A 13,006-nucleotide genomic window follows, 5' to 3' on the forward strand; every position below is an offset into this window, starting at 1 on the left:
GGAAAATGAGAAATTGAGTTTAACACAGCTTCTTCATGCCCCTTCTGTGAGAATGCTGGAAGTGATGGGGAAGGACCGCTCACGCCCTTGACTATTTGGTCGATGAGGAGAAAGGAAATGGACGGAACCTACTGAGCCCAGAATTCTTGGTGTCATGGCTGCATCTCGGGAGCATCTGTCACCCAGGAATAGATCGCTGGTCCTGACTGTCGACTTGCCTACACGACCAGCCACAGGCAACTGACTTCATTTCTTTGGGCATCTCTCTTCCTGACTGAGTGAAAGAAATAGTAATGCTGGTTATTTACATACAGTCGTCCTGGGAGTTAAGATTGGAGTCGAGGGAAGCATTGAATTCATAGATAAAAATGGTGTAAAATAGAGTGACCTGTCGATTCTTCACCGTGAGACATTTACTCTTGGCTGACTTTGCATCCCAGTCTCAACTTCTGCCTGGCAGTGAGCACACGTTGGAGTTGAATAATCTCGGGACCCTGTTTTTGCTCAGAGATTCTAATAAATCACTTAACTTCCTTAAGTCAAGCTTACTGGGAGGGTAGATCAGCTCCCCAGAAACATTCCAAAGTCAAATATGACATTTGGGGGTTTGACAGCTGGAAAGGGGGTGAGATGAGGTGTGAACTCATTCACAGGTGATGTAGCTCTGGGGTAGGTGAGCGCTTCGTCCTACACTGTGTGCTTGTTCCCAGCAGACGAGATGGGGCCGGAGGTGCAGAATGAGAGCTCCAGAGCGGAGGTGGGTCTCTGTTTTGATCACAACTGTGCCCCCAACACATGGGTGATGCTAGGACATGGGAGATTTCAGTCAATACTTGTGGAAGGAAGGAGGGAGGAAAGGAAAGAAGGAGGGAGGGAGGGAGGGAGATGGTCTGGCTGCATGGGTGTCCACATGAGCCGGATCTTGAAGTCTGAGTTGTATGTGCCATTGTGGACCCTGAGTGGATGGTTGTCTATGACCAGCCAACAGTGGCTTCCAGACAAGAGAAGACAACGTCCTCTCAACTATTTGTCTATGGATTTTGTATTTTGTCCCCTATGGCTCTTCGCTCTATTAAAGCTACTGACTCCTGGGTTTGCCTTCACATTTTAAAATTTAATTTTAAAAAACCCATTAGAATTTTGCTCACTTGCAATTTACCTGCTTGAATGAACTGCCCTCCCCCCGACCTGTCAGTCCACTGTGGGCACACTCACAACAGCATGTTTCCCACCCACTCAATTTCTGATGGGTTTTCTTCAAGTGTTTCCCAAGTACTGAAGAAGCCTGAATACAGTTTTCTGCTATTTTGATGCTTTACATTTCTGATGTGACCACTGAAAGGTAAGAGAGAGATTGCACATAGCAATCTTCCTCTTGACAAAATATTTTGAAAATGATTAGAAACAAACTTGCATGACTTCTTCCCCAGACACGTATGCTGATTCCTTTCCCGAAAGGGTCCCACCCTCTAGACAAGTCCTGCTCCCCCTGCCACGCCCTGGTCACTGTTGCTCCCTCGGGGCTGCAGCTTCTAGAACACATTGGTCTCTTGGTCTTGGCTCTTATTCCGTTGTAATCGGTTCTCCTCCTCAGCGTCTCCCCCTGTGAGGTGATCCTTATCTTTATTCATTAACAGTCAATGAAAATTCTTTGTAAAGTGCTAACATTTGGTGTTTGATCAATATGCGCGAGGTTTTGGAAAGGATTTATGTGATGACTTCATTCACTGCTGGACTGGCCCTGGGGGGAGAATCCATTGGGGAATCCAAAGGGCTCCCCCTTTGACAGTCAATTGTATCCTGTGTATTTGAAATTGGAACAAGTCAGATGATGGTAATATTAACAGCTAATGTTTACGGACTGACTTTGTGCCAGAAATATTGTTTTCCTTTATACTTAACCTGTTTGAATTTTAAAGAGTGCCTTTCGCATTACAAATTTGTGTACCTTCACTGAGAGAGTTCACTTCATCCCCTTCTGTCTCCTACCTAAGCCCTAGGCCATGTACCCCTGCTATCACACTACCTTCCTTAGAAATACCTTCTGATAAAATCTGCCGTTTACCATTCTAGGCTTTCCTATGCATTTATAAATACACAGCACCATGTGTCACAATGTAATATTATCAATGCATATCACCCAGCATAAAGCCTGGCACCCAATAGGCTCTCTATACATAGGTATTGAATGATATTAAAGGATATGCTTTCAAAAGTGGAAATGAGACACAGTGTTCTACTCTTGGCTCTTTCTCTTTATTTTTGAATATTTCAGATTTTTTCCATTTTAGCGCATAAGATTTCATAGAATCGACAAATTATGATTTATGTCAGGTTTCTTGAGCCATTATGTCAAGTGATTTTCTCAAATAGTCCTGTTGTTTTATAGTCATATTATTATATACCCGAGATATCATCGTACAGTCAGGCTGTGACGTGTCCTGTATTGTCAGATAGTCATGCTGTCACAGATCATATATTGTCTATAGTTGTGCTGTTATGTATATTGCCATGTAGTGATGTCATACAGTCGTGTTGTCATATAGCCGTGTTTTGTGTGTCACGTTTTGCCGAATATTCGGCATGTTGTCCTGTGTCGTGTGTTGCCGTGAGTCATCCCGCCACGCAGTGTCACATCGAGCGCTCTGGTGAGTGAGCGCCGGGTCACATGAGCTCCCCCGAGGGTCGCACCGTCGTGCTCTCTGCTTGTCCGGGAAGTGGCTCCTGGTTCCGGGTGTCTCCACCTCCCCTTCGAGGGGTGAGTTTTGCCTGCAGGGGCTGTCGCTGTGGACCACTTCCTGGTGGTGAGGGCACAGAGCGTCCTGCATCCTGCGCCCCCGGGCGCGGAGGCTCGGGAGAGGGAGGGCTGTTTTTGCCATCACTCAGGGCCTCCGGAGGGAGGTGGAGGGGGCGCAGGGAGAGCACATCAGTACAAGGGGCACAGCCGCGCCCTCTCAGCCCAGCGCGCCCGGCCCTTCTCTGCCACAGCCCAGCTCACAGCAGGTGCCCTGCGCCCGCGCCTGGCTGGCCGGCTTCCTGCAGATCGAGCGCCGATGCTTTTCCTTCATGGCTGGATATGAAGGAGCCTCAGGGGGTCACTGTCTCAGTGACCTTGAGGTTGGCCTTGCCAGGAGTCCTGGCCGCGCTCACAGGTCTGTGCCAGCGAGCTTGGCAGTGGTGCCTGCTGGGCCTCTGTGCGTCAGCCGTTTCCCCCGGGGGCTGCCACGCCACCTGTGTCTCCTGCAGCTGCTGTCACCCACCCCAGTGGGTCACGAGGGGAAGTAGGTGGGGGCTACGGCCACGGCCATCCCCATCCTCAGACAGGAGAGAGAACGGGGGTGGGGAGCTGTGCACTCACAGGCCTGAGAGCCGCCTCTCTAAACACAGGAGCCTAAACTAGAGCAGCCTCTGCCGTAAAATGCTTTCTGGGTTCGCACTGGAGCCGCTGGAAGATTAGAATACGGTGCCCACCTCACGCCCAGGAGGGCAGGCCGGCTTCCCGACATGAGGTTCGCGGGTGGGGGGATAAGCAGGTCTGCGCCCGGAGCAGGTACAGATTATGTGCACACAAAATCATCAGGCAGATTTCTCCATATTGTGTCAATTAGCATCAATTAGTGTAGTCTTCTCCTAATTTAAATGAGACCCTGCAGTAACGATGATGAATGCACGACACGTCACGTTTAATTCCCTCCTACACGGAGACTCTCTCTTCGTGCGTGCTCCTCGAGGAAGGAGGTGATAACGTGAATCGGATGCTGCCAGCTCCACGGGGGGGCGCGCCTTTCCTGCCGTGGGGCTCCAGGGGTGTGGTCAGGCTGGTGCAGGGCCTGGGGAAGTGTCCGAGGGCGGCAAGGCAGGAGCGGTTCCCCGTCCTGGAAGCACAGGGACCAGGACCGTCACTGACCGAGCCCTGCTCAGCGCCAGGCTCCGCGTGTGTTCAGTACACTTGGTGGCGGCAGCAGGGAGAGCCGCCTTTTAGATGAGAACCAGATGCGGAAACCAGGGCTGGAGGGGTTAGCGCCTTCACAGGCCACGCGGCCCCGACGGGGTGGGGGGCAGCCCTGGTCTGGGTGGCTGGTCCTCCCTCCTCATTAGCCTGTGAAATAGTTACTTTTACAGTGAATCACGAGGGAAGCGAAGCCCCATCCGCTGCCTAGGGACCCCCAGGGTCTTAGGTCGCGTAAGCAAGTGGGTCAGGGCTCCAGGCTGTGTCCCCTCAGCCACGTCGCCTGGCGCTGAGTTACTGGCCGCCCCTCCATCCTTCCTTCGTCCCAGGACCATCCTCCCCCCCCCCATGCCCTCCCCTTCCCATGGCCACCTCTGGTTAAGATGCTTTGTGGTTTGGGACAGGTGAGTCCTGTTTATCTCTGCCATGGTTCCTCCTGCTGCAAACTGAGCTCTGGGAAGGAGGGGGATATCCCAACATTGCAGACGGGTGCTGATGGCCCCTCAGTGTTTGGGAGAAATGGCCCCCATAGGCCTCACGCCCCCCTCACCTGAGCCCACGCTTCGCCGTGACGTGAGCCATGAGCGTCCCGCTCCCTCTACTGCAACCCGCCTCCCCTGGGACTCCCCACGTGCGGGCCTGGTGGCCTGGGCCTCATACCTCTGTGTCCCCCCCGCCCAGCGAAACCCCCAATGCTGTGACTCCGCCCCCTCAAGCGCTCCCTGGGAAGCTTCCTGCAGCTCAGCCCGCCGTTTCCCCTCCTCTCTGCTGCTGCTTTGTTACCCACAGGGCCCTTCCAGCCGCTGTAACATTGAACTACAACCAGCCTCTGAAAGGCCTCCTTTTCCTCTAACTGCAAAACTTCTCAGTGAGGAATGTACCTCCCCGTTTGTACCACAGGACCCAGGACAGGTGGGGATGTAACTGGGGCTCGGAATGGCCTTATGGATGAAAGGGACTTTAAGGGGCGTGTTAACTCAGTGGGCTTTATTTTCTGGGAGCGTCAGCGTTTCTCACACTGGAGTTGTGCGTGCCGATGGCCCTGCGCCAGGATTTGGTCAGATCCTCGGACCTGCCGCCCTTAGGAGAGGAGATGCCCCTGTGTCTGGACCTCTCCCTGCTTCCGAAGCCTCTCCTGCTGCCGCTTGGGAGATATCTGTGCGCATCAAACAGCTGCTTCTCAGCAAACCTTGGGCAGGATATCTCGGACAGCACGGGGTCTTAGCGTGTGCTCACACTGGGTTGTGTGCATTTCTGCTCCGTGTGTCTGGTTGCCGGTGAATCCCCAGCGGCAGTGGGCCTGCTGTCTCTGCGTTGTGGACACCAGGTAGAGGGTGCACCCGGGGGAGGCCCAGGGCTGTGTCCCTGAGGCGCCTGGAGAAGGGAGTGTTGGAATTCGGAGTGTCATCGCAGTGAGGTCCCTGGCCCGCCGTCTGCGTGGGTCACTGTCTGGGCGTCAGTTGTTATTCTGGTGTGTGTTTCTGATTGTGAGATGATAACGTCTGGAGCTCACGACCCGTGTGATGAGGGGTCGGCCCTGACCCAGCGCCCCTGCCCTCACGCCGGCTGGGAGCTCCCAGCATCCGCCCGTTCCTTCCAGCTCATGGGGCGTCGGGTGCTTTGGAGCTGTTTACTCCGACTCAGAGGTGACTGCCCCCAGGATGCGTTTGCTGGAAAGAGCCGGGGACCCTCACCGCATCTCGTTACTAATTCCCGTGGTTCATGGCAGAAGGCCGGGGCAGACCTTTAGGAGAAGAACGCTGTCAGACGTGCAGTGACGGGCCAGTTGCTTTGTGTCCTGGGCTTATAACACACAGTTGACAGATTCTCACTTATGATCTTGCTGGAAATGATTTTTTAAAGGCTAAGGCCTAGATGCATTAATAATTGAATTTGAAATGACATTTGCTTAAGACTTGTGTTCTAGAGAAGTTCATATGCCACCGGCTCAACTAATACCTTTCTCCCAAGGCTTTTGAATGATCTTTGATTCACAGAATTTGAATTTCCTGAGGGTGTCAGTTACTGAGTCATCATCAGCATCGGGCCACTACTGTGTTTTGAACTTGCTGTGTAGTTTTGAACGTATATAACATATATAGCCCGTGATGGAGATGACATCTACTGAGAAGGTCTTGAATTTCGGGGTCAATTTTGATGCAAATTCGGTTATCATTCCGCAATTCTCATCCCGGGTAAACAGCCTGGTGTTGAGTTTTGCTGCCATACAGGGCAGTGGGGGCAGAGGGTGGTCGAGGCCGAGGGTGGGGCTGGGTGTGAAGTCCGGTCCCCCAAGTGCCCACTCTGAGCTCAGGGCCACACTCTGGCCTGTGGCCACCCCTCCCCCGCCCCATCCTCACTCCGTGATCTGCTTCACGAAGGCCAAGGCCCCAGCAGTGACCTCTCCCTGCAGGCGGACCTGGCTCCCAAGGTCCCAGGGGGAGTTCGTCACCGTGACAGGAGCCCATCGGGCCTCGGGCGCGCCCCTAAACGCAGGCAGCGTCGGGGGCCCCTGCCCACGTGGGGCCGCTGGAGTGTGTGTGCAGCACCCAGAGTCGAGTTTGGGAGCTCGTGGTGAAGCAGACTGGGGTGGGCTCCTTCACGGTGCCTCGTCGGCCTCTGCTTGGGAAGGGGGGCGGCTACTTTGCACTGCAGGGCTCCCCCGGGCCTCGGTTTTGGAGGGCAGGGCAGGGGGGAGACACTCAGGGCTAGGAGCTCTTGTGTACAGCTGTCTTGGCTTTCCTGACTCTGTGGCTCTTTCTGACTCTTCCTGGGAAAAGGAAGCGCCTCTTTCCAGTTTCTGGTGGGAAAGCCTGGCGGCCCTGCGTCCACCATGCTCACAGGTGCCCGGGCTCCCGCACAGGTGCAGACTGCGGCCCCTTGTTCCCTGTGGGTCCCGGGGTGCGTCCCTCCTGCAGAGCCTGGTACTGAGTCATGGGCCTGTTTTGTGAGGACTCAGTATTTGTCCTTTTTAGTGTTTTTACTGAAATACAGTACTGTACTTTTGCTCATAATTATTTATGCTTGAGAGATCTGAGTCATAATCAAAGTTTTCAATATTAAAATTAAGTGATAAAATACATCGTTATTATTTCAGCTAAGTAATCTGGGTCATGTACAGCTTTCAACATGTATATAATGTGTGCAGATGCATATGACAAAGAGTTATTGTCATTTTTGAAAAACTGTATCATGTAAAACATTTGCAAGAGCAGTTTCTTTACAACAAAATCTGCTGAGGTGCAAAGGCAGAGCCGGCCGTCTTGCTGGGGCGGCCGGGTCGCACCGTCTGCCTGGCAGGCGGCAGCAGAGCCTCTAACTCAGTGGCAGAGCCTGGGAGTAACTGTCTCTCTGTCTGTTCTGTTTGCAGAGTCCCAGTGTACCCTCTGCGGGGAGCCGGAAGGTGAGTGCCTGTCCCTCGTCACACCTGCCTCAGGTGGGCATGGCCTGTGCTGTGACAGACGCTGCGGGGCCTGTGCTGTGACAGACGCTGCGGAGCCTGTCAGAGGCGGGTTACAAATCCAAAGCACGTTCTGTGTGGTGTTTGATGGAACAAGTGAGTAAAAGAATCAGAACCGAGCGCGGGATGAGCTTTGGGCAGGAGGTGCTCATCTCTAAAGGAAAATTGGCATGACACCCAAATTGCAACACTTTCGGTTTGGCTTTAGAAATTTCAGTTCGTTTTCTAAATGCCAATATTAGAAATACATATGAATTGGCTTTAAAGAAATTAGCCGGTGGCGCTGACGGGCCTCACGTGCAATGAGACCTCTGGAAACTCTTCCTTCCTCCTAGTTGTCAGGGGCGGAAGCCGAGGGGGTGGGGTCAGAGCAGCCAGCCCTGGGCAGCAGGTGTGGAGTGCCCCCCCCCCACCCCGGGGCTTCCGTACATGCACGCGATCACACCACCAGAAAGGTGTCTGCCCACAAGTCGAAAAAAAAAGTGAACCTAGTGTTAACTTGGAAATTCCATCAAACACTGTATTTCCTCGGTTTTGGGTTAATTGAGATGCTAGGGCTAAGTTTGGAATTCTTCCCGTGTTGTTTAAGGACTATATAATGATAGCTATGGCAATGATTGCTCATATTTTAAAGTCTTAAGCTTCACTGTCATGGAAACATGAACTTTGGGCCCCTGGTGTTTCCAGGGTCGAACGATGCGTGGGTTTTATGGTCCTCGGGGCGGCTGCTCCAGGATGACGGTCGAGAGCGGGTTTCAGCTGAGCTGCGCTGCCTGGTGATGTGGGAACCGCGCAGATGCCGGGGGTCGTGGGGATTGTGGGTGTCATGCGGTGTCTCGGGGTTTTGCGGGGAGCTGTGGGTGTCGCGGGGGGACTGATGGAGTTCTCCACCGTGTCCTGTGTGCTGTCTCGTTGTCGCAGGTTTGCGCTGTCGCCCCACACCGGCCATGCCGCCGCCCTGGCCTCCCGTCTAATCTCCTTGCCCTTCCCCACACCTTTCGTGGAACGTGGTCAGCGTGTTACGTACCCTACAAAAGTCGTGAAACATGAAATTCTCGTACGTGTTGGCGGCTGCAAACCGCGCTGTGTGTCCGTCTCCGTGTTTCCGCGACCGGCCGGCCGTGTTCTGCGGGCATGTGCTTGGCGGCGGGCGGGCGGGGCGGGCAGAGCGCGGTCCCCGGGTCGGCGGAGCCCGGCGCGCGCGAGGGGCGAGGGGCGGAGGTAGGCACGTGCGTCCCCGGGCGTCCAGGCTCGGGGGCGTCGGTCAGTGTCCGCGGACGCCCAGGGCGGCGGGCTGGCTCCGGAGCGAACGAGCCCCCGGCGGGCCTGCAGCCCGGCGAGGCGGGACCCAGGTCCAGGCTGAGGCCCCAGCCCTGCGCTCACACCAGGGCCGGCCCGACTCGGACAAGCCCGGGGCTGCTTCCATCTGCTCTGGTCTAAGGTCCACGTCCCGGAAGCCGTTAGCCCAGCAGAGGGGGAACTGTCCGGGGAAGCGGGGGACGCGTTTGTTCTTGTTCTGGGGCAGATGGACTTGTGAACGTTTAGTCAGAGTCTAGCTTGACTCCATGTGAGAACGACCCCAGCCGTCCAGCCGGAGCCCCGAAGGTCGGGGGGAGGGGGGGGTCTCAAGCTGCGGCTGGGTATCTGGGGGGCGGTGGCTGGACCCCCTACGGGTCCCCTTACCCCCCACCCCCACCCCAGCACAATCTGATTCTCTGCAGCCATTTCAGGGTTTCAGACATGCAAGTGGGTGGCTCCAACTCAGAGAGCAGGAAAGGCTTGATGGCACAGCCTCAGCTGTGCTTTATTTTCTGAAAAGCACGATCATATGAATATTCATACATTTTTAAATCATTTAAGTAATTAGTCTAAGTGAGGGCTGGCTGGGTGCAGTGAGCGGAATCTGAAATCAGCTTTTTTGTTCAGTAATTTCTCCGGCAGCTTCAATCAGTTCCCTCGTAAGCCCCCTGCCCAGGGAGGATCAGAGCTGGAGGCTGGCGACAGGATGTACAGCTTAGATCCAGGCGGCCCACGCTCATCACACCCAGAAGGTTAAGGCATCAACTGACTGAGCTCCTCTTTCTTGTCAGAAGGCTGTGAACAGCGTTTCACTGCTAAACCAGTGAAGTGGGAAACACCTATTTGCATTTTAATGATTGGTTCTCTGGGAGAGAGCTGGTTCTTTGGATCCAGATTGAATAATTAACATTGTCTCAGATGATAATATCTGTGAAGCTAGTGAGACTAGGAACCAAGTTTACGGGAGGCTGGAGACCTCAGAATTCTGAGATTGTGGATCACTGCACTGCTGTGGCCTGTTTTCCAGGGAACATAAAAGTTTAATTGTATATAAAACGTAGATCACAATTTCAGTATTGCTTACACTTTCTACATTGCAAGGTTTCTGAAATTTGGATGACTATGTTTTTATGAGAATGTTTAATGGGATTTATTGTTATTTACTGGTATCTTTCTTTCTACTCAGAATATACGGACCACTCAACTCTGAATGCTTGCAAGAGAGGGGGCGTGAAAGTGGGGGGGGGGTCATTTAGTGACTCAGATTCATCTAGGCATTTGCAAGGGAACAGTGACCACAGTGGTTCCCTGGGATGGGGACCCATTCCAAAACAAAACCAAAAAAAGCTTAAAATTTACTCAGAGCCATCTCATTTGTTAAAATAATTTTCTATAATAATTTAACAGTAAGACTGTCTCCATTTGTATCATTTCCCTAGTGGTTCCTGTTATCGTTTAGACCTTGGAAGTAACTGGATGTTATATAGCAAGAAGGTCACCTTCTCAGATCTTCTTGACATTGAAAGTATCTCTGAAGGTTTTGTATGCTATAATCCATCACTTGAATATAGGAAGATAATTTAAGGGTATATGATCCTTTCCAAACTTTACTGACAGATACGTGATATCCCTTGCTTTTTAACAAGACCACAAGGAAAATTATGGACATTTGGTGGGACCACAGATGTCCGTTCATGCATTTGTCTATTTGTTTACACTTTTGTGGTTCGACCTGCCCTCCTACCTAATAGATTTTCTGATGTGGGAAGACAGATCCTGATGCCTGGGCGGGATTGAGGAGAACTTATTTGAAATCTACTATAATGTAATAACAATGTCTTACATTTATGTTATTTAACCCAATTAAAACTAAGAAATAAAATAGGCTATTATGATATAAATTTGGCATGAAGGAACGTGCTACAAAAATGTTAGGATGGATTTTAGAATGGAAGATTTTTCAGTGATAGAGGCCTTAAGATTATAACTTCAAAGCAGTGGACCATTTGTGGTGGCATAAATATACATTGGATCATTGGGAAAATCTTATTTGTAGAAATACCAGTCCAAAAACAAATATAAGGTTAAGAAAAGAAAATCTCAAAAAGTTTAAAGTGAGGGATTTTCTTTCTAAATCTGAATTTTTTTTTTACTTTGATCATGTTGTTTTTAAATTGCATACTGCTCCTGGAATTTTGGACAGACATACAGACTCTTGTATTTTACTACAGATAGAATGAGTCCCAAATACCTCTTCTTTCTTCATAACCCATCATTTGAGAAAAGGAGAATTTCCCCCGGTATTTATAGTGTTATGTTCTTGATTTTTTTTTAATACAAATAATCAAGATTTTCCCTGCAAGTGACTCTAAACAGTGGAAATTTCCGCACTATTTTTTGTACCTTAATTGAGAATGTGTCATCCTGAGATTTTAAGGCCCCTCAACAATTAGGGAAAATAATAAGGTTGCTTTTAGAAAACTGGGCATCAAAGGGTTTAGAGAGAAGCATTTCCATCCCTCCTCCCAGCTCTCACCCCCGTCCATGGAAACGGGGGCATTAATTCTCAAATACAGCTCGTGCCTCTCTTGTTTTAAGATCATACCTTTTTAATTGTATGCTTTGGATAAACATCATTTTTTCTGATTGCTCTTCTTGGATGGTTAGTGGAAGATAACCACCACTTATTAAGTTCTCCCCATGTGCCAGGCACTCTAGAAAAAAAAATTAGTGTTGCTTAGGAACTAAAGAATTCAACTAATTTTTGAGAGAAAACAGAACTCTGCTCCAGCCAATCTGTCTTCTAGGACCTTAAAATGGTTTGTGTTATAGCGGAAATCAGAAGATATTGCCTAGGGTAAGACAGAAAATACTGTTCCTCATAAAAGTTTATGATGGGGGACATCAGAAAGCATGGAAGACTGTCCCGGCCCTACTACACACATAAAATCGCTGCATGATTTTATCAACATTTGCTTTCAGCACATGGTTGAACTTGAATGAAAGAAAGAGAGGGAATCGCTTAGGTGCCAAGAATTAGGAAAGGATTTTAAACCCGAGGATAGGCATGAGTCAAGGGACATTGGCCCCTGAGAAGTGAACCCAGAAGGGTGCGGGGGTGGGCAGAGGGCTGACGCTCGGGCAGATGAGGGACACTGGCTGCACCTGTGGTGCGGGGCTGGCGGGGAAGCTGGAACTGAGCCCTGGGAATGAAACCCGGAATCTCAGCAAGTTTCCCCATGTGTGAGAGAAGGACTGGAAAACACTGACCCATGAAAGTATAAAGGAAGCTTATCACATTACCAGGGTCATGGGTAGAATATGGTTACCAGGGTACACACACTCTAGGCACGGACGTGAAATCTGAATTTCTACCACCTGTGTCTGAAGGACCATGTGGTGAAATTAATGTGAACGTTGTTCCAGAAGCAGAAGCATTTAGGATTCTGTCCAAACCTGACGGGCTGCGGCAGAATCTAAATCACAAATTATCTACAGGATCTTTGACAAAACAGGGCTCCAGGGGCTACTCCTCCACTTAAAAAATGACCCCCACTTTAGATAAACATACAATAAAACATAACCCCTGTAAAGAAACTTTGGGGGTGAGAAAACATGATAGAAGGATGAGAATCAACAGACTTGCAGAGACGTTGGGTAGGCTTAAAATTACTAAAGAGATTTTCAAAAGGAAAAGAAACCATAATAAAACAACTATCTGGCATGAAAACAAAGACGGATTAAAAAACTGTGTACCTAGAAATAAGAAATGTCATTTAAATTCGCTACTGTGTCCGTGTGTTATAAGTGGATTTGACAGAGCTGAAAAGAGAATGAGCAAACTAGAAAAACGATATGAGGATATTACCTAGAGTTTTGCATAAGCATATAAAAGATACTATGGAGAGAAAGGAGACATTGCTCAAAGGAGGAAAGGCTGAGATTTTTCCAGAACTGAAGCAATGGGCTGTGCCTGTTGATCTACAGACCACAAATACTGAAGCCAATAAATAAAGCACATTCATATCTTACAAAGTGAAACTTCAGAGTATGAGAAACAGGGCTTCCCTGGTGGCTCAGTGGTTGGGGATCCGCCTGCCAATGCAGGGGACATGGGTTCAAGCCCTGGTCCAGGAAGATCCCACATGCCGCGGGGCAACTAAGCCCGTGCACCGCAACTACTGAGCCTTCGCTCTAGAGCCCGCAAGCCACAACTACTGAGCCTGTGAGCCACAACTACTGAAGCCCACGTGCCTAGAGCCCGTGCTCCGCAACAGGAGAAGCCACCACAATGAGAA

The 13,006-nt window shown here is 50.6% G+C and overlaps 1 protein-coding gene across 7 annotated transcripts in view; it reads left to right on the forward strand.

The window, feature by feature from the left end:
* Positions 1 to 13,006, forward strand: part of DLGAP2 (DLG associated protein 2) — a 736,824-nt gene that overhangs the window by 402,140 nt on the left and 321,678 nt on the right. For 4 of the 7 annotated variants that reach the window (XM_082443969.1, XM_082443964.1, XM_082443966.1 and 1 more), the window contains one exon: positions 7,320 to 7,352. In XM_082443969.1, coding sequence (XP_082300095.1) covers positions 7,320 to 7,352 — 33 coding nt within the window. Of the gene's footprint in view, positions 1 to 7,159; positions 7,386 to 7,425; positions 7,506 to 13,006 lie in introns of those variants that run through there. The other 3 variants (XM_082443971.1, XM_082443968.1, XM_082443972.1) reach the window with 3 other exon arrangements.

Source organism: Balaenoptera physalus, assembly GCF_965194825.1.
Source record: "Balaenoptera physalus genome assembly, chromosome: 21".
Taxonomy (NCBI): Eukaryota; Metazoa; Chordata; class Mammalia; order Artiodactyla; family Balaenopteridae; genus Balaenoptera; species Balaenoptera physalus.